Source organism: Lineus longissimus, chromosome 7 (genome assembly GCF_910592395.1).
Source record: "Lineus longissimus chromosome 7, tnLinLong1.2, whole genome shotgun sequence".
Classification (NCBI taxonomy): domain Eukaryota; kingdom Metazoa; phylum Nemertea; class Pilidiophora; order Heteronemertea; family Lineidae; genus Lineus; species Lineus longissimus.
In genome coordinates this window covers 8,462,490-8,483,926 of record NC_088314.1, presented here as the reverse complement: position 1 = coordinate 8,483,926, position 21,437 = coordinate 8,462,490, and the positions used below count along the sequence as shown (strand labels likewise).

The window sequence follows — 21,437 nt, the reverse complement described above, 5'->3', positions numbered from 1 at the left end:
ACTAAGCGGAAGTAAACAATTAAGCATGGTCAAAAGTGACTTCAAAATTGCCTGATTTTACCTCATTTTCAAATTGTGTTTTCTAAGTGAAAAAATGTCTACAGAAGTTAAATACAGTAAAGAACTGTCTAATAATATGTCATCTACTACTAGAGGTTGTCCGGCAGAATCGGTAAAGCTGGTGATCACTTTCAGAGAAACTTTTTGATAAGTCATCACAAGTCATTTTTTTGCAAGAAAATTCAGGGTGGCCCAGAATTATTTTCCCTCACACAATGGATACACAAGGCCTATTAATGAATTCAGTCCTCTTTCTTTCTTTAACTTTTTGCTCATGTTTTATCATTCAGTAAATGTGATACAATCTTAATTGCAGGAGCAAGCTGGTCGAGCCAGCATGTGTGAGGGCTGTCCAGGTCAAGCACTATGCAAATCCCAAGGTAAAGTTGACTGTCGCAAAATGTTGTTCACATCATCAGTCTGATTATGACTCTGATCACTGTGATAAATATCAAAATGAGGATGCATGCAGAAAGCACTGAAGTGGTATTCCAGAGATTTATAATATAGTATGTATGACAAGGCGGTAATGTTTGTTAGTTGATTGAGCTCATGAAATTTATTGTTGAGTGTGGAATTACAGGTAGACTCGGCGCCAACAACGACACCAGTGACAAGGAGCTTCAAAGAATTAAGTAATTAAGGATTGAATGTCTTGCTCAAGGACACAACTAGACAAAACAGGGGTGATCCTAAAGTAGCCACTCATTTATATTTTATCATTCAGGGGCTGAAGACCCAGACCAAGGTATGATTGATCTCAGGATGAATGCCATAAAGCACAAAATCTTGGTGCTTTCGGGAAAAGGGGGTAAGGATTAACTTGTGGTGTCCTGTACGATGCGAACTATTCCATTGTTTTTGCATCCCACAGAGGGATTGATGAATAGAAAGCGTTACTTTTAGGACATTCAGAAGAAAATAGATGCGTCGGGGCAAAGTCTAAGTAGATAATTTCATTGCCTTAAAGCTTGGCAGGAGATAGGGGGTCAAATTGGTGGTCTTCAGGTGACTATGCTTGGCTTCATGGGACCTTATCATGTTCACTTTGGCAATTGGCACTAGCGTAAATAGTTTTGCTGTACAAATAGTTTCTGTGATAAGAGAGACCCCTATCAGGGACTTGGTTTATCTTAAATGCATCCACTTGGCTTCTGCCTATGGACTCCCTTTAAATACTGATTTATATATGTTCTATATTCCTCTGTTTTAGGAGTTGGAAAGTCCAGCATAGCCACATCATTAGCTATAGCTCTTGGACTAGACACACAGAAGACAGCACTACTGGATCTCGATATATGTGGGCCAAGCGTACCAAATTTGATGGGGGTGGCTGGGCAGCAAGTGGTCAGCACGGAGTATGGTTGGAAAGCATTAGTGTGAGCAGAAATTATTTCCATTAAAATCTATGCAATGATGGCATATTTCTATCTTTCTTTGTTACCAAGTGATGTGACCAAAGAAGTTTTTGATGTACTGTTGGAAGAGGATGATATGATAATGGATAGAGAGCGAGAGAGAGAGCTGATTTGATTCAGTCTCAAACTGAATTCCATTATTACCATAGCTTGGCCTCAACACCTCTCTCCACGTTGCCTCAAAGTTATACAGGTGCCCAGTTGATGACTAACATCCACATTTTGCCAACTCATTCTGCCATTTCCTAATTTCTTTGTCATATCTCAGGTCCCCGCATGGAAATGTGAAAGTGATGTCTGTAGGATCACTATTAGAATCCAGCGATAGTTCCATTACATTCAGAGGTCCAAGAAAGACGCGACTCATCATGCAACTTATAAAGGATACCTTTTGGGGACGATTAGACTACTTGATAGTTGGTAAGGGCATTGAATGCTTTTGGCAGATGTTTGAGTTAGGTCATTCGCCTCTCTTGTTTCTTTAAGGCCTAGTCAAAGTGAAATGAATTACCTCAAATGAAGATTGAGTTAGGCTAGATATTCATCAGTGAGCCAATGGCTAGGCCTGCAACCCACCATATGTCCTCATAACAGAAATTCTCTTTCGTGTCACTCCACAGACAACTCATCAGAAGGCCCTGGCCAACCCAAATTGACTAAGATAATCATAGTCTTCAAAGTAATCTTAACCATGTTAACCCATATGTTTTCCTTTTCCTAGATACGCCCCCAGGCACCAGTGACGAACACCTGACAGTGGTGAAAGCCCTTAAGAATACCAAACCTGATGGTGCTGTGATAGTAACCACTCCACAGAAAGTGGCCTTAGGAACGATTCGGAAAGAGATTAACTTCTGCAGGAAGATGGGATTGAAAATTCTTGGGATTGTCGAAAATATGAGTGGATATGCTTGTCCATGTTGTGGAGTAAGTAAAGAAACCCCTAAAATAAAGTGAAACCAGAAATCAGTTGTCCCCAAAGTTTCAAAGGTCGTAACACTAAAGAACTGTTGGGATAATGTTGACATACAATTGGTAGTCGAGAGGTTTTTGGTAAAACTGTTCTCATGACCATTGAGACATTTTGGACACAAGGACTCCAGGCTTGGTACCAAATGCAATGCTGTTGCCACAAATCTTCTTTGCTTTCACTTTCACTTTCCATTTTCTTCAGGAGATCACCGATATATTCAACTCTGCTGGGAGTGTGGAAAAACTCTGCGAAGAATTCAAGTTGAAGTATTTGGGGAAGATTCCTTTGGACAAGGTGAGCATGAAGCAGTAATAATTCAGAATAAATAATAAGATATAAAGACCAGCCAAGATTAAATGCTTGAAACATGCCAACTTGTCCTTAATAGAGAGAATAGAGAGATGTCTTGATAGTCAAATTGATTTCGAGTGACCAACTTGGGACCAAATTCAGCATCCTCTTATGAGAGTGGCCTGCTTACAGAGATGTCTGTAAGGGAGGGTATACTCTATTTCAGAAGGACTGTGGGCAAAGCATACATAATCTTAAGATGAATTTCTTCTCCTTCTATAAATCATCACACCAATCATAATAGTTTTTAAAAATTCGAATTTCAGCATTTTGTGATGTGCTGTGAAAAAGGTCAGACGATACTCAAGGACCATCCGGAAACACAAACAGCTGAAGCCCTCACGAAATTGACAAAGACTATCAAAGAGACAGTGTCGTCGTGATCAGCATAGACCTTGTGAACTTTCTCCAAAGATGTCACTCTAGTCTTTCGCATCATCTCACCTTGCAGAAAATTTTAATTTGCAAGAAATAAAACTGATTTGTCCACTTAAAGGCCTTTTCTGTTTGTGTTAAAAGTATTTTCATGTGGCTCAGGTAAATAGAAATTGCCATATTTCAATTGCTATGCATGCAAATTCATTGAAACTTGGCATTCGGAGTATTTGCATATTTACACAATGGCGTTATTGAAGTTTACATTCAGAACATGTTTACACAGTTTTTTGCAAATTTTCAAGTTCAATTTTTAAATTTTTAATGGACAGAGTAGACCTTTAAAGTGCAATAGGTTTCTCCTTATCAAACATGTCAAAGTAAAAAAGAAGACGGTTGTAACCATAAACATTGGAACATATATTTGAAGTATTGTTTTCTCCGCAATATTTACATTCAAACATCATATGTACATCAACACATGTATATATATATATATTTGCAAGTATTCATATGAATACTTGATATTTGTAACATTTATTTAATCTGATAACAATATATTTTATGAATCACATTGATATATGGAGTACTTGTCAGTTTTTTAGACACATATAGAGTCATGATGAAGTATCGATACCTGGTGATGCAAAGTATAGCAAAAGCAAAAACGTCTTCTACACTCATGGAATTCAGGATTATGCAACCCAATATAACACAGTCGGAGGCAATCGCTGAAGAATTTCACTATGTTCAACCATAGTAGAAGGAAAATGTTTCATTGGAGGCACTTGATAGGTCAGGGCCCAATTTCTCACACACTGGAGACAAATGCCAGTATGAGCTCAACTAATAGTTGTCTTGTTCGGTGGATTTCATTTACAATAGTAGCAATGGGACTTAACGGAAAAGTTACAGCCGATTGAGGAACTCTCCCTGCCTGTGAAACCATGGTAGGTTGGTCTAGGCCCTGTTGCTCAAGCAGCATTGGAGTAAACCTCCATCAACTGGGCAAATGCCAAGGTGCATTAGATCAGCTAAGTCCTGCAGTTTGTCCAAGTACTAAACTCGACAACATCTTAATCTTAAAATCTCACTAATTCTACCCAAGGTTTGTATGATAATATAAGGTAAATATCACTCATTTGTAAAATATAACAATATATACACAATAATCGTAATTATCTATGGTATAATAAAGATAAAACATAGAATTTGACATTGCTTGTAGCAACAAAGTGTTCCATAGACGCGGTGAGTCTAGGAGTCAAGAAAGGGAAGGTATCCTTGAGAAGGGAGTCCTCCTGGTGGTTTCTAGTTTTTAAAGAGTAAGTAGATCAGAGCTCCACAGTGAGAATATAACTTTTGAGAGGATAATCAGGTCACATGTGGCTACTAATGGGCCCATTCATGTTTGGCTGGCCATTCTCGCAAAAAAACCTGCACTGGTCTATGCAGGCTGCCATTTATATGGTATGACATCACCAGATTGTATAGTATGTCATAACAACCTTTGTTGCGGTGAGGTTCATCATCTCAGCATGTTCTCCAGTGCAGGCTGAAGAGTTCCCCCCTTCTCCCAACTTTAAAAATTGTACCTAGCGCGCTTGTTCAAAAATGGTGTTCGGTGGGATAGCGGCTTCATCAGGCGTTATGTAAATGTACATGTACATGTATATCAATATTAGAATAAGTAATAAGTAATAAGCTGATGAATCACACCAAGTAGAAGTTAATGCAACCAAATAAATGTTTAAAAAAACTATAACATGTATAAATGACTACACAGCACTAAGTCTGAAACTGCGCCAAAATTATTTGACAGAATCTACCAGACCTTTCATCAACCCTAAAAAATTCCTGTTGAAGCATGAAATTTGGAAATGGCCCGCAGTTCAAAGCTCTGGACTTTGAAGTCAATTGCATCAAACCCCATCCCACAATTTTCATAAATGTCTAAATCGACTCCCCAATCAAGAAAATCTAGCGAAAAGTCTGATCTTCTCTCAACACACACAAGTGGTACTGGAATAACAAAATGCACATATCGATTGATTTTAAATGCTTGTCGAAATATATTATAAGGTTTGGGCAGGATATTTTTGGAATCATTTCAATATATCATTGAAAAGGCAGGTTCAGAGCCTCATGTTACATATAAAACACAGAAACTGCCAAATCAATAGATAAATGGCGTTAACGTGAGAGCACATTTTTCGGTTTGAAACACAGAAATTAGTTTTCATTAAAGGTGCTATCTTGTCAAGAGAAACCTGGGTCAATCAACCTAAAATGCGAAACATTACATTGGGATATTGTCAATCGACACTTCAACACGCATTTTGACAAATGCAAATCCTTATAATGATATATCGTCACACATTTCCACAAAAAATTTACTCAGAATCTGCAGTTTTAGACCGTCCATTCAATACTAGTTCTCACATCGAAACACAGCAAGAAGGGCCCTGTTTGCCTAGCGAGGCTTACAAACAAGCCCGAAGGCACACACCCATTTTTCGTCAGCTCTCCCGGCAATCATTTCAGCATCCGGAATAGTCATTGCACATTTTTCGTTTCAATATGGCGGCGTCTCGACTGGTTCGACCCGATCTGCGCCATCGCTTGCAGGTGTCGTTAAATCGCTCATGTCATCGTGTGTCGAGCTGTTCTCTGCACTTTCCGAGGTGCCGGGCTTCTTCTCTTTTCTTCCGGCTTGGTACCACGAGGCGAGGCGGTCTGGTGAAACACCGCACATGTAGGCAGCCACCATCATGGAGTTCATACCAGTTACCTGAATTGTGAATTTCATGGATTTTAGGAGCTAGGAGGCATGAGGGTGGAGAAGTTGGAATGCCCTGACAACCCAGATGGCCATCAGGTAACACCATAAGGACAACCTTCATCACTGTACTAAAAGAAGTCGTAGTCTATGAATGAAACATTTATATACCATGCACTATTTAAGCTGGCAACGATCAAACTTGGGAAACTGGCCTATTTTTCGTCGGTGGTAGGGTAAATTCGGCATCTGCTGTGGTTCAGATTGCTAAGGACTTGCTTGGGACTTGCTTGAGACAAATAACCTTTTTGCCAATCAAACAGAACTGTACCTTATAATAGCCATGTTTCTCCCAGCGCCGAGCAGACGTCAAGCAAGGCTCGCCCTCGACGATACCAATATGGCCAAGTGACTTTAATTTTTCAATCTGAAAGAAAGAAGAAGGACATTATACAACGTCTGACTACGAAAAAGGTAATGATGATGATGATTGGCAATGATGATGACGCACTTACCAAAGCAAAATCTTCAAAGAGGGGGTACCCTGGCATACCACCGACCTGGAGGTAAATCTTCTTCCTCAGGAATATAGCTTGGTCACCATAGGGAAGCTCTGCAATAGAAATTTAACCCTTATCACAAACTGACACTATTGCAATTTGACCTGAGGTATCAACTGTTATCATCTTGTGTATTGTTTTATCCGGTGGCGACCATTATTGCTATTCAAAATTTTGTTTTCATTCCTAACTAGCTGAAAGAATGATTTTTCTCAAATTCGCACCCAGAAAAGGTCAAAAGACCACCAAGATTTATTCATACCATACCTCCGTATTTCGACCTTATGTTTGCACCCCATTCTAAAAGTCGTGCTTGGAACTTGCTCAACTTGGAAGTCTTGCCAGTTTCTGGGCTGGAGATGGAAAGAGACATGAGAGATATACCAGCATCAGGGTGTCTTTTAAAAAAAGGAATCTGGTCACAAGGGATATTTCCCTTAAGTATTCCTCAGTGTGCTGCAGGTTAAAAAAAAACTAGTCCTTAAATTTCCTTCACTACGTCACCATTAGATTTACAAGACAAACAACAAGCATTGTTGTGATGGCCATGGTCAAGCTTTCAGACAGTCCGTGTGGTGCAACACAATAAGTTGTGGTCGGATTCTTTGCCGTGTTGAAGGGGGACTATAGGTAGGAGCTAGGTGGTCAAATTGGTAGTCTTTGGATCTAGCAGGCAGGGGGGCCTGGGTTATGTTTGATTTGGCAATGATAATATTTCCTATCGCTCATGGGAGATACCCCTATATCGGCTACTTTGTGTAACATAATCTGACCTCCCTGACTTCTGCCTACAGACACCCTTTCAGCTTTCCTTCAGACGGATTTGTACCGACCTACATAATACAGGTAGTTTTAAAATACGAAGTACCAAGTGACTGAAGGTCCCAGCTGACACTCGACTAGCAACACATGACAATAAGTGAAATTTCAGCCCTGATAGACCAATAACCTGATCATAGAAAAGGACATGAAGAAACAAGAAATGATTCTCACATAAACCTCAAAATATTTTAGTCCGACGGTTCTAATCAATTACAAACTTACCAAAAACGACCACTCCATTAGGTCATAAGCTGACCCCAGGCACAGGTATGATTTTAGATTTATGTTTGACACACACAAAATGATATAAATCTAGCAAGAAGGTAAAATGGAGACATAGCAAAAGCCAGCTCAGAAACTTGTGCGACAATAAATCAAATGAGTGATTTGGTTATATCCTTTTCATACATGTATAACACTTTCTTGACTTCGTTTCAGGACAAATCTAACATGAGGATGGACAATCTAAGCTAACACCTATGACATGACTGTTTAGAGAGCATTCAGCTCTAAAAAAATATTGTTTCAAGACAACATTATCACATGTAACACTTTTTTCATCTCACCCTGGAGAATCGATTCCCCACTTGCCGACAAAATCACATGTAACACTTTTTTCATCACACCCTGGAGAATCGATTCCCCAGCTTGCTGACAAAATCACATGTAACACTTTTTTCATCACACCCTGGAGAATCGATTCCCCTGCTTGCTGACAAAATCACATGTAACACTTTTTTCATCAAACCTTGGAGAATCGATTCCCCAGCTTGCTGACAAAATCACATGTAACACTTTTTTCATCACACCCTGGAGAATCGATTCCCCTGCTTGCTGACAAAATCACATGTAACACTTTTTTTCATCTCACCCTGGAGAATCGATTCCCCAGCTTGCTGACAAAATCACATGTAACACTTTTTTTCATCTCACCCTGGAGAATCGATTCCCCAGCTTGCTGACAAAATCACATGTAACACTTTTTTCATCACACCCTGGAGAATCGATTCCCCAGCTTGCCGACAAAATCACATGTAACACTTTTTTCATCACACCCTGGAGAATCGATTCCCCAGCTTGCTGACAAAATCACATGTAACACTTTTTTCATCACACCCTGGAGAATCGATTCCCCAGCTTGCCGAGAACTTTCAAACTTTTTCTTTCGACTCTTTCTTAAATGACCTTAGACCATAAAGAGGTTAAGACAAACACGACAGGTAGAGATATATTCATGAAATTGATACATACACCGGGCCCGGCGCATCATCAGGAGTAGGAGTTGGACTAGCACGGGGACTAGCCTTAGGGCTGTAACGAATGGAAGATATTCAGAATGGACAGGAGAGCTCATCCTAGATTGGTTGTCCCCAAGAAAAGTGTTACAATCTAAGGTCAAGGCTTGCAGAAAATTCATACATTATGAACACAAATGTTATGTATCCCCATTATAGATGACCAAACCTGAGTGCTTGTGCCATGCCAACCCGCCAGTTTGAACCCTGTTCAACCATTTTGACCCCCACGGCGTCCTCTGGACACTCCCCAAAATACAAGTCAAAGTTTGAGAAAGCAAGAACAATGGGAGTCAGAGTGCTTTTGAAGATAAAGTAATGGACTATACTCTGAGTGAATACCACTTTATCTACAAACATGATCACATTTTCCCACCCGCAGGAATACCTTAAGGGTATATTTTATGACTCAACTTACTCCACTTTCCCTGGCTCAAAATCCAGTTGGAACCGGAAGGCTCCCGCCACAATCCCTGGGATCCATAGACAGTCTTCAGCATGTTGGTCAAAGTTCTGTGGAAGTCGACTATCGACATGAAGGAAGAGAAGGTTGTCTCCGGAACTCTCGGACGCCCCTGCGACCATCTGTCGTCCACGACCTGGAAAAAAATCTTGGGTGGTTAGAATCTACGGACGAAAGTGCAATGGGGTATTTGGATTCCAAGAAAAACATATAAAGTAGATTGGAACTACACTGCCTTTCATTACATACTGGCCACGGTATCTGGTCTTCGGACCATATTTAACAGCCTACTGTGTTACTTCAACTTTCACATGCCTGGTTTTCATTACAATAGTCACATAAAGCATTTGAAACAAGCCAGAATATTTTGAGAGGATTTCAGGTTGCATATCAGCCCATTATGTTTCATTGGCCATTTCTGCAAAAGACGGAGGCCACTATTCACAAAGTGCCCGACCATGGGTGCTTGCAAAAACGATCCCTGAGGTGTTGATTTCGTGCAAAGAGGAATGAGCATTTGAAGATCGCCAGAGTTAAATTTGAATTTTACATGACAACATCATATTTGTATTTACCAAGAATTGTATCAAAATATACATATTGTGAATAAAAGTTTGTAACTATCCAATGCCATGGAAATACCGATAAATGAATCTGAATGAAGAAATCATGCTGAGTTATCAAGTGCAAAAATAGCTTAACCACTTTTGGCTGTGACAAAAGGATAACAAAATAAGAAGTCAGTTTCACGCAACGGGAAAATGGGATTGAAATTTCCTGGAGTCTCTTGCAGTGCAAAGCGACTGAATCCGTCAAGATCATCAAACCCAAAATTCCATGACAGGCTGTTGCCTAGTCTGATTCCATCCATATAATAGGCAAATAAGCTAGAAGCCTTAAAGTATTGGTACCTCCACACACATACACCAATTCTAAGTGCAATGCAGATATCAGAAAAATATCCCGTTAAAAGTTTCAAAAGTAATACAGGGGGAATATCATACTTCACATGCCTAGTTTTAGGAATAAGTTAAAGCCAAGTTAATAGTGATTCTGGAGGAATTTCATAAATGGCAGGTACTGCACCAAAAAAGCCTAGAATCTGGCTGAGAAAAACATGCTTTAAACTGCTCATTCTTGGTAATGCATTGTCTATTTCGACAAAGTGAGAGAGATGTCTGTTGAGGGAGGTTCCACTAGAGTTTCATACAAATTTGAAACGGATTAAGTTTTCCTATGGGACTGGACATACTGCAGCATAGTTCTTTCATTGTGAATGGTATAGTACATGGTTATGTTTTTCCTCCAGAATTCAGAAACCAAGTGCAACCAGCCTCAGAAGCAACTGTAAACCACCACATTTTCACACCTTTTTTGTAATTTCTGAAAATTTCTGATAAAAAGTTTAACTCTTTACAATTTTTACTTTGGCAGGTTAAGAAAATTCCTTTGGTTTCTAAAATAAAAACACTTCTTCACACTTTTTTATTTTTGCAAATCTAGGTAATTTGCATAATCCATGAAAATAAAATGCCCAGAAAATTTAGTGGTTCACAGTAGCATTGACCAAAAGATAACAAAAACTTTCACCAGTGCCCTCCATAACACCAGATGCAGTGGGCTCATCCTTCCCTAGAAGTAAAGACACACCCGAACCTCTAAACTAATATATCAATCGACATAAAACTAGGTCAGTACTCATGGTTCCAGTAATTAATTTAGCCTTTTGTTACATAATTAAAATTGATGAAAAACGTCATAACTGATAAAAATTGAAATCCATGAATATCTTGTTAGTTGATTTTCCAATTCCATTCAGTAGTAACTTGTTTAATCTGAAAGTTTTATTATAAACATAGACCTTTAATAAATGAACTGACCAACTGAGACCGACATTCAAAGATATACAACCAGATAACAGAGTACATGTAACAATGGGAAATTCACTGAGTTTGTCGAGATTTTTGGATTTACAGCATGACATCGTCAGACAGACAAGCTGAAGGCTCTGTTCCAAACTGACCCTCAACAACATCCTAATTGCGTCAGCAAAACAAGTTCTAGTCAAAGCAAGTATGAGCTGTGGCCTTAGAGTCTCATTTAAAAATCTTCTTTGAAAGGTCCACATGAAGTGAACACCTTGAGAAATTTAGCTGCTCAAAAAAGAGCGCCTTCATTTTCTAAAAGACTAGAACAACAACATACATACCAGCAGGACTGTGGATAAGCTTCCATAGGACACCCCGATCGGTCAGGACCTCCTTGACCTTTTCAACCGACCCATCATCACTTCCACCATCACAGATAATCAGCTCGACTTTACTCGGCTCACTGCAGCTCTGAAAATAAAGGACATAAATCACATTAACGCAGCAAAGCTTAACAAGTATTGTTGCCTTCTTGACACAAACATCCCTGTCTGAAGACACCCGCACAACTTTGATCCAGCATAGATAATGGCCCCAAAATAGGCATTAAATATTTTTCTCGTCTCAGAAAACATTTAAAGTATATACACAAAACCAAACGCAGAGTTCAAGAGCATAATTACCAGAATAGCACTCTGTAAACAGTTTTCAATCTCATCAACTTCATTCAAGCATGGAATAATAATTGACCACATCGGTGAGGTAACCTCTTTCGTTCGGACACCCAATTCCTGCTCAAAGACTCCTATATCCTCTGGTGTGTCCACATCGCGAAGCGTCTGGTCAAGTTTAGCTGCCTTCATTCCGAGGAATTCCGCAGCTTCTACCTGCTGTTCGAAGACTTTACTCGTACCCCATTCGATACCCTTGAAGAGGGATTCTGAAAAAGATCATACAGCAATATAGTAGGGCACCCTTGGGGACTTCTTCTTCAGCATCTGCTCTGCACTTGGAGGCATCATTCTCTAGTATTCCTCCTCCAAAGTGGGATGATGAGCATTTTGATAAATGCCACTAAGGTTAGGAGCCAAGTGGGTGCATTGGCCTGCTAACCTTAGTCTTCGGCCAGAAATAGAATCCATCGCAAGCTACAGGTACACATCTTTTTCACTTGGTGGGGTTTTTTGCTTGTCCTTTCTTGTCAATTCCTACCACCAAAATTAAGTAGAGAACACTGCTGGGATATACTACCTATTGTATTAACTCCAATGCGTCTATTGGTTCCGAGCAGGTAGTAACCGCCATCTTCTGCTGGGCCTATCACGAGGTCACAATCATCCCACTTTAACATACTGAATGCATCTTCTAGTATACCGTGGTTGATCCCAGGAATGTCACAGCCTTAAAAAGAAACAACATAAGGTAAAGTTGTACAATTATAGCCTATGGCTATACTGTGTAGAAAATAGCTGGCAGTACACATATTTATGTGGACAGACGCTGTAGCTGTATGACAGTACCACCTTTTCTTACATGTAGCAGGGTGAAAAAACTTTCCTGTGTTTACTTACAACTCCCTGTTTCGGTTTAGACTATGTATAGATGTCCACTTTACATTTTGTAGAAGCAGTTCCTGCTTTTGGAAAGAGTGAACCTGTCTGTTGGCCTCTTTTGACTGACAATGATTTCTTATATTACAGGCATCACATACATGTACATACCAACAATGATCAACCTCTCAACACCACTATGGAAGCTATCAAGGCAAGCGTTCATCAGTTTCTCTCCCAGGTCATCACCCCTCTGTGGCTTCAGCAGAAGTTTGTGGTTGGCATATTTCCTATCAATCCAATAATGCATGGTCTTCTCGTTCGTTCCACTGAAGTAGACGACGACATGAAGATCAGGCTTGGCATTCTTTAGCTCAAGGACTTGTCCAAGAATATGCTCAGTCTGAATATAAAGGAAAGCATAGTTGAGAAATGGCAATAAGACTAATGTCTGAATACGAATATGAAATTAACAATTTTAAAGACCAAAAACCGAATAAATACAATTATGGAGTGTCACGGTCAGTAACAGCTAGCGGCAGCAAAAACCGTCATTGTCGCAAATGCTGGTTGTTGCTAATAATCTCTGAATGATGCAATTGCAAAGTGGCAAATGTGTAAGACTCTTACAATACAATACAATACAACTATGAACTATACCCATGAAATGTCCATAGCCTACTCTTAGTCTCCACTCAGGACCATATTGCATGACTACATCTGTCTTTGACTTGCAAGGCAACAGAATATTCTGGTTCGACAAAGGTAAAATCATGCAGAGCCCAAATGTCAAATGCCTTCACTTCACTCAAAAACTTCAGCAGGGAGGCCTAAACAAGGACAAATTTACTTCGGATTCAGGCAATGCCAAAGACCACAAGGTCACTGCGACATTTTTTGCTTATTTAGGTGAAACATAAGACAAGCCAGGCCACGCGCTGCATCAGGATAGGCCTACATCATCTCAGGTTAGCAAAGGAATGTTTTTGTTATCATGAAATCATTGAAGTGTCACTGTCAAAATCTCACCATCAACATCTGGACCCTTGCAGCTCCTTTCTCTCCCAACATTGGGACTAACCGCGTTTTACATTTTCCTGGTTCTGGGTATCTAGTGAATATATAAACTGCCTCTCTAATTCTTTGTTTTCTGCTGAACATAATGGACTTTTTTTGGGTGAATGGGGAGCAAATAAATTTGAGAAAATCTGAAAATGTCAACATGAACATATGACCTTGACCTTTGCCTAATACGTATAATATGGATATCGCTTACAGCATACAAAATAAAATATACTTTTTTGGCATTTACTCCTCGATAAATGACTTTATCACTTAATGTATTATTTTTTTATATCGATCTGTTTATTCTACATTATACAGTGGAATAATTTCCGGCAATTTATTGCAGAAAGTTTTGTTTATTGTGGCTATTGGCGTAGGCCCCAAAAGGAATTTTTCCAGTGACAACGAAGTGGTTTGTTCCTCAAAATCTCGCCAAAGTTTGTCCAAATATTTGCATTTGGCTAATTGCAATTTCGACATATTCAATGTATCAATATTCTTTGCGACATAATGAACACACAGGAGATATTTATCAATTGTTGCCGAGGAGATTTGGCCCGCGTGCAGTAAGTTTATTTCGCAACTTTTTTCCTTCCTCCACCCAAAAATGCTGTCATGCATCCTCAACAGCGCCCACCATCTTCCACCAGGTTTAAAGTCAGGTATAAAGTCATCAAAATAAAAATTAGCAGCCATAAACGAAATAAGTACACCATTCAACACATCTCCTGAAAATTTTATGACATTTCGGTGCTGTAAGATAAGGCCAAGGGAGATGTCTAAAATCACAATGGTCCTGTAGGCCTACTAGTACTACAGTACTAGTGTAGTATTGGGAAGCTTTCTCAATCTCAGTCATTTGATCATTACATCAGCTAAAATTGCCTTTTTCAGGAATCTTGTCGAGCAGAAGGAGGTCGATCTCAATGTGAGAGATCAGTGGGACAGCACCCCGCTGTAAGTTACATTCAGGACACCGATAGTCAATCATTTGGAATAGAGAGTAACTTGGAATGAATCTTTAATTAATGTTCACCTTGTCATTTAGTAGATGACTTGCTTGAGGTAACGGTAGACGGCATCAGAATTCTCAGTGTCGAATTAGAATTCGATTACAGAACCTCCCATAGCGGACACCTCTCTAATAAGGACACTATATTACCGACACTGACTTCGTCCCAAGTTTGTCATTTTCATTGAATTTGACCAGTGTATCAGGACACTTCTCAATTACGGACACGTTTTTTCCAGTCCCAAGGGTCACCTTAATAGAGAGGTTCTACTGTATTACATTGTATTTGATAATATTATGACTAAGAGGTGTAATTTTTTTAAAACCATAAGAGAAAAAGTTAGAACTACATATATATTTTTCCAGGTACTATGCCTGTTTGTGTGGACATGAAGAGTTAGTCAAGTACCTCCTTGAAAAAGGTGAGAAGGTCTGAAATATGGTATATCGCAATATTTTCCTCTTTTTTTTCTCGGCATTTATACATAAATCCCATTCGCTTCTTGCATGTTACATGTATCACTCATCAATGAAAACCTGCTAGAAACTTGTTCAGCTTTTAATAACTGAGGCTCACTTGTCAGCTTCAACCACAAGGATAATTTTTGGGAGGGGTCAATTATGCCTGAGCAACAACTCACGAGGCTAATTATATCTTTCGAACAGGAGCCAAGTGTGAACCCAATACATTTGATGGGGAGCGCTGCATCTATGGAGCACTAACAGATAAGATCAGAAACACACTGAAGAATTTCAAGGTGTTGCCCACAAACACCAAGCAGAGAGGGCTATATCAAGAATTTCTGAGGAAGTAAGTCGCATCATATGAATTCACAGACAGCTCGCTCCCCCCCCCCCCGCATTGCATGCAGTACGCAGATTTCCCAATAACACTCAACATCACTGACAAGCTCGCATTCAGGTCAAAGCTAAAGGGAATGAAAATCACTTGGTATGGACGCCGGGCCACCACACCTTGTTTTATCAGCAGTATATTGAGTGATTTGAAATGAAACATAGGAGGAAACCGGATACCCCAGATGAAATCTATGCTGTCAGAGAGAGTCGCCGTCCAATTGTTTAGCAGTACACGTAGCTCGTTTACTTCCTCGGATGTGATCTGATTTTGTTTCTATTGAGAATGATCACATTTACTCTTAAATGTTCTCTTTTCTTTATTTTTTAATTTAGGCTCCTGGAGAGAGGGAATCATGAGGATATTACTTTCATTGTGCACGGGTATATATTTACAGCCCACCGATGCATTCTTCATGTTCGATCGGCATACTTTGCCGACATGCTTCAGAATAAGTGGAATGGAAAGGATGAAATTCATTTGACGCATAAGTTGGTATGTTGATGTTGGTAGAAATATAGTGTATACTGGGTTTCAGTCCTTTAAAGGGAGGCTATAGGCAGGAGCCAAGTAGGTCAGATTAAGTGCATACTAGTCACCTTAAGACAAGCAATTTTACCCCCGACTCCTGCCTGACTCTACATGAATCACAACTCCATTGAAAGTGATCTCATCTGTGTGACTTACCACCATTTTCAATCATTTTCCAGGTGCAGCCAGAAGCATTCAAGTTGATTCTCCAATATCTCTACACAGGTCAGTAAAAACCTGTGTGGATTTCAAGAAGTTCCTGCACTCTTGATAGTCTTTTGAATGTGACATGAAACAGACTATTTCTGCCAGAGTTCCTTTGCATTGGCAAGCAAGGTTTGGTTGTGCAGGATAATGCAAGCAAAAGGCACTGAGCATCTAAGATCTGCCTGCGAGCTGCCTTATGAAGGCATCTATTTTTTAGCAGCTGCCATGACAGGCTGTTCTAGTTTCTGAGTCTCTTGGTCAATTTGACCCTGTCCTAGAATAAGAAACAACAGCAACCAACCTCACCAGCTTCAAATACAGATCAAGTGAAGAGTGAAATATAATCTTTGCCACTCTTTTTCATTACAGGTCGTATGGAGGTTCACCTGGACCATGTCGAGGACTGCATCCGTTTGGCTCGTCAGTGCCAACTCATGAACTTGCTGGAAATGCTGGAAAAGGAGATGAGGAAGATCTATCAATTTGGTGAGTTCATATCCTGCCCAAAATATCACTACGCAGGATTATGAGGAGCCTCACAGCCTCGTGGTTGACACAGCTGGCTACCATGTATTAAATATTGCCAAGGTTCAATTTCAAGGTTCCTTGAATCGGGTGTCTCCGCCATGGCCAGCAGAAGTTGCCACTGAGTGAGAAACATGAGTAACTTGAGTGGACTCCATCTCGAGCCAAAGACTGTGTAACTAGGCCAATAAACCCAATTGTGGACTGTACAACTGTAGTGACACGTAAAGTACGCTCATCCTGCATTGGAGGAGGAATACTCCCTGGAGAATAACTCCTCCAAATGCAGAGGAAATGCTGAAGAAGAAGAAATATTGATGATTATCTCTCTGCTGTTACTGTCTTTGCAGAGACGGAAAAGCCGAGCATCAGTGTGACCGTCATTAGTATCGTGGAGAGTGCCAGTGACTCCAAGCTTGAGGGCAATTTTGAACAGCTGGCGGTCAACTCATTGCCTGAGGAACTGCCTGGATCATTTGTAAGTGAAAAAGTCCTTTGGTTAACAATAACGAGATTATGATGTTTTATGACATAAAAGTTCCTTTAAAAGTTTTAAAATGGCCTTGTCATGAAATATTTTATTACTGTACAGACAATGTACTGCGATCGAAGAAGTCTTTATAACGACTCCATGTAACTCTTGGTGTATTTTACAGTACCGGTAACCACTTTTTAGACTTAATCACTTAATACAGAATTGGCATGGCAGTTTTCTTGCACACATTTATTATGCATGAAGCCAGATGTGATTATCCAGCCTTAAACACTGTGTGAGAGAATTGCCTAACATTTCCTACATATCATTGGTGCTGTTGACGTGAAATGATGATTTGATTGTTTCTTTATTCAGTTCAGCCAACTGCCATTCCAACCAGAAAGTGAACAAGTTTCTCCCGACGTCTGTTTTATTGTGGAGGGATACCAGTTCTGGTGTCACCAGGTTTGTAAACAAATATCATGAGAAATGGAGTTGGTCCATACCTGCTAAATCCAGAATTATACAACACCTTGGCTGTGATGTACCTCTGTTTACATGTATAATGTGCTGTGCCTCATTTTAGCGGCATTAGTTGTGGTTAGGTTTCATCTGAACTCTTCAAACGTAGTCATCATTTCAAGCACCTATCGAAATGACTCTGCACAAGAAAATGTCTGCCTTGGTTTTGAACAAGACAATTTCAACCTGGGTCCGTTTGTTAGAAAGCATGTTAGCGCATAACATCATATTGACATGTTGTTTCGTTTTCATCAATGCACATATAACAACATGTCTGCATCCTTGTAACTTTTGTCCTCCAATAGATGTCATTCTAACTGACTGAGAACTCTTTTCAGGCTTTTTTCTGTGGTCGAAGTGACTACTTCAAGACAATGATCAAGGACCCGTTTGGAGAGACAGCGATTACTGGCAAGAACAACCCGGTTGTGACAGTCCACGATATCACACCTGACACATTCATTCAGATCATCTTCTATATCTATCGGAACAGATGCGAGGTGCGTTCCCTGGAACCCAAAATTGCTATGAACCTAACAGGGCCGCAATCAGGTTTTGGTTTATATGTGACAATGACACGTCGCTGGTTGTCGTGGCCAAGCCACGTTACTTTAGTTGCAATAGCCTTTGAATCTGACATGAAATGGACATTCTTTGTAGCTTGGAATGTTTTGTCAAGGCAAACAAATGCCATCTATGTGAGAACATGAGTACGACGGTGGAGTCATCCACCAGCTAGGGTACAGAGTCACTTGAGGCCAATGCCAATTGGTCTCTAAATGTAGGAGCAAAAGCAAACTCCCCAAAGCAAATGCCGATAAGAAGATTTGACATTTCTCCACAGTTCCCCTACTCTGCAAACTTAAGGGTGGACAGTGCTTGTACCCATTCTCTAAAATGACCCCCCTGTCAAAAGGATTGGCACATGGCCTCTAAGGTATCTGACAAGGGAGGCAGGGTATTTTCAAATGAAGTATTTTAGAAGATGTCATTCTTTCTTACAGATCACCCTAGAAAATGTCCATGATGTGCTTTTTTTTGCCGACCTTTACCTCCTTCCTGGTCTAAAGAAGCAGTGTGGCGCAGAAATTGCAAAATATATCGACGTGGACTGCGTGGTTGAATTCCTGCGTATTGCACAATTATTCACTCTCCCACGACTAGAGGATGCTTGTGCCGAGTTTGTGGCAAACAATTTGGATGCAGTAAGCATTTGATTGCTTAGAGCAGATCAAGAATGTTTAGAGCTAATCAATTTTTCTTAAACATTATGGTTGAAAATTAAAACTGATGAATATTCAGTTCTAATAGAGAAATACCCAGCCTATAAAATGAGAAGAAGAAAAAGTGCTGACTGCTTTCAGTATAAAAGAGTAAGGTATTTTTCAAGTTATTGATGCTGTGACCATTGGCTGAGATTCTAAATATGGTATGGTTGAGTGCCTCTTGTGAGGTATAGTTAGTGCTTTCACCCAAACTACCGCATATTGCCCCCATTGATTTATGAAGAGCTAATAAGGTACTGTTCTTGATAATTTGCCTCGGACACAGTATTTTATTTCTTACATCATTTCTTCCTAGGTTATTGAGCAGGAAGGCTTCGCAGACCTCATCCAGCAGGATGCAGCCAGCGTCGATGGCCGTGAGGACTGCGATTCGATCCCAATCATCGACGACATCAGATTCTACATCACCAATTTCATCCAGTCGTACAGCGACACTGCTGAAGCAAACCACAAACTCAACCTTATTGAGGACTTACTAGAGGGGCTTGGTTTAGATGGTTAGAAAATTACATGTTTCACGAGGCGAGCTAGGAATATTAGCATAATTTATATTTCACAAAGCCAACTAAAGCTTTTTTGATGCAAGATTAGCTGGAAATATCAACACAATATATATTTCACAAAGCCAGCTAAAGCCTCAATTAGATTTAAGCATATTTCACAAAACCAACTAAAAGCTGGACTAGATTTAGGAGTTGTTTAAAGGACTTATTCAGATGTACAGTAAAACTTACTCTATTTTATGACTGGCTTGAGAGTAATACCCGAGTGACTCGGTTTAGTTGGTTTCAAAGTCAGTTTGTTTTGGAAGTTACAAGATGGACATGGAAAGTTATTTGGTGGACTCAGTGTTGTTGATGAGATAGTGAGATGTAATTTATTTATTTATTGGGAACACTTACTTTGTCTTTCTGTGTTAGGTGGTCTAAAAGCCAAAGGAGAAAATATCTTTTGAATGTTGCTGAAATCGTATTACTCATCACTGTTTCCTGATCTTTGCATGTTTTTATTAGTTATATCCTGTGATAATAATCTTGAAGAGTTTCTAAATACATACACTGTGTCAATTGCTATTAACCTAGTTAAGGGACCTCTGTACAAAATGCCTACCTGTAATAGGCCTAGGTGTAAGAGACGCATCTAAACCAGCTAAAGAAGCGTCAACAGCGTACAGAATGTACTTATGTGTAATCACAAAACAAATTTTTATCCATTAGTTACATTGACCTAGGAATCTTACATCCTTTTGGCAAGATCTTGGCTAAGTCTTTCTGGTACAGTACACCTTAGCATTTGAATCATATAGGGAGAAATGTAGGCCCTCCCAATAGCATGTGTTCATTGTAAGCTAAAATTCTTTGGGTATTTTAGCCTTTATTTTAATGTATTGTCATCCATTTCACTGCACTTCTCTATTAAGGACACCCTTGTGACTGACATTGCTGACTGTCCAAAATTAATCGAGAGCCATCCTGATTACAGAGGTCAGTTCAAGAAAATTCAGTGTCTTTAAAAATAAAAGAGAGCGTATCCTTGATAGAGAAATATCCACTAAGAAAGGTTACACTGTATCTGCATGTCAGACAACACAAGGGAGGGTAAATTTTACCTGTCAGCCTTAAAATGGCATATCGAACGAAATGTAATTATTTACACTACAGAAACACTGGCCTTCAAACTTGCTTTCATTTGTCCCTTCAAGCCTCCCTTTAATGGCCCGTCGGCATTTCCACTTTATGTGGCAACAGTTGTTAAATAAGATGATGCCAAATATGTGCTATTGTTATCAAAATTACTATTATCGTGTTGTTAATATTCATTCTGAGAATATGTTAATTATATATGCACTCATTTTCACATCCATTGTCTTTGTCCATTTTTGTCCAAAATTTTCATAATTGAATAAGTCAAAATCCAACAAGATCTGCACACTGGCGAATTTTCCAAAAATCCGATGTGTCTGGTCACAATCTGATTCAATGTGGTTGTGACAGCATACATCTCGCGCCATGTTGGCAAAACAGTGAACTCCCAGGGAGATTCCATCTGTTTCTGCCTGTCTCAGCTCTCTCACAGTAGAGCAACCAGGGTCAATTTGATCAGGTTGTGCCAGTCTCTTTTATGGTATTGGCAAAACAATGGAGCTGCCAAGTCTGATTCTATCTTGTGGCTATCTCATCTCTCACAGTGTCCACAACATGGTAGAGCAGCTAGGTTCAATTTGATCAGGTTGTGCCTGTCTCTTTTATGGTATTGGCAAAACAATGGAGCTGCCAGGTCCGATTCATTCTTATTGTGGCTGTTTCATCTCTCTCACATTGTCCACACGATGGTAGAGCAGCCAGGTTCAATTTCATCAGGTTGTGACAGTCTCTTTCATAATTTTGGCAAAACAGCTGAGCTGCCAGGCCTGATTCCGTCTGGTTGTGGCAGCTTTATCTCTC

The 21,437-nt window shown here is 39.8% G+C and overlaps 3 protein-coding genes across 4 annotated transcripts; 2 read left to right on the top strand and 1 right to left on the bottom strand.

Annotated features, from left to right (window-relative positions):
• The first annotated feature begins 34 nt into the window (after positions 1–34).
• LOC135490647 (cytosolic Fe-S cluster assembly factor NUBP2 homolog) lies at positions 35–3,610 on the top strand. The gene is made up of 8 exons (XM_064775947.1): positions 35–172; positions 377–440; positions 788–871; positions 1,274–1,439; positions 1,747–1,898; positions 2,200–2,405; positions 2,653–2,745; positions 3,069–3,610. The coding sequence occupies exons 1-8, from the start codon at positions 95–97 to the stop codon at positions 3,183–3,185; spliced, it is 960 nt and encodes a 319-aa protein (XP_064632017.1). The 5' UTR covers positions 35–94; the 3' UTR covers positions 3,186–3,610.
• Positions 3,574–13,743, bottom strand: LOC135490645 (uncharacterized). 2 transcript variants are annotated; one of them, XM_064775943.1, is made up of 11 exons: positions 13,544–13,743; positions 12,686–12,917; positions 12,216–12,365; positions 11,648–11,904; positions 11,306–11,435; positions 9,052–9,232; positions 8,590–8,649; positions 6,784–6,869; positions 6,472–6,569; positions 6,288–6,383; positions 3,574–5,968 (listed from the first exon to the last, which is right to left on the bottom strand). In XM_064775943.1, the coding sequence occupies exons 1-11, from the start codon at positions 13,736–13,738 to the stop codon at positions 5,753–5,755; spliced, it is 1,701 nt and encodes a 566-aa protein (XP_064632013.1). In that variant the 5' UTR covers positions 13,739–13,743; the 3' UTR covers positions 3,574–5,752. The 2 variants fall into 2 exon arrangements, with proteins under 2 accessions (XP_064632013.1, XP_064632014.1); XM_064775944.1 differs by lacking the exon at positions 8,590–8,649.
• Positions 13,744–13,984: 241 nt separating this feature from the next.
• On the top strand, positions 13,985–20,852 carry LOC135490905 (ankyrin repeat and BTB/POZ domain-containing protein 1-like). The gene is made up of 12 exons (XM_064776484.1): positions 13,985–14,145; positions 14,474–14,536; positions 14,958–15,013; positions 15,258–15,402; positions 15,783–15,942; positions 16,158–16,203; positions 16,555–16,671; positions 17,061–17,188; positions 17,561–17,650; positions 18,046–18,207; positions 18,712–18,912; positions 19,289–20,852. The coding sequence occupies exons 1-12, from the start codon at positions 14,090–14,092 to the stop codon at positions 19,493–19,495; spliced, it is 1,431 nt and encodes a 476-aa protein (XP_064632554.1). The 5' UTR covers positions 13,985–14,089; the 3' UTR covers positions 19,496–20,852.
• The last annotated feature ends 585 nt before the right edge of the window (positions 20,853–21,437 follow it).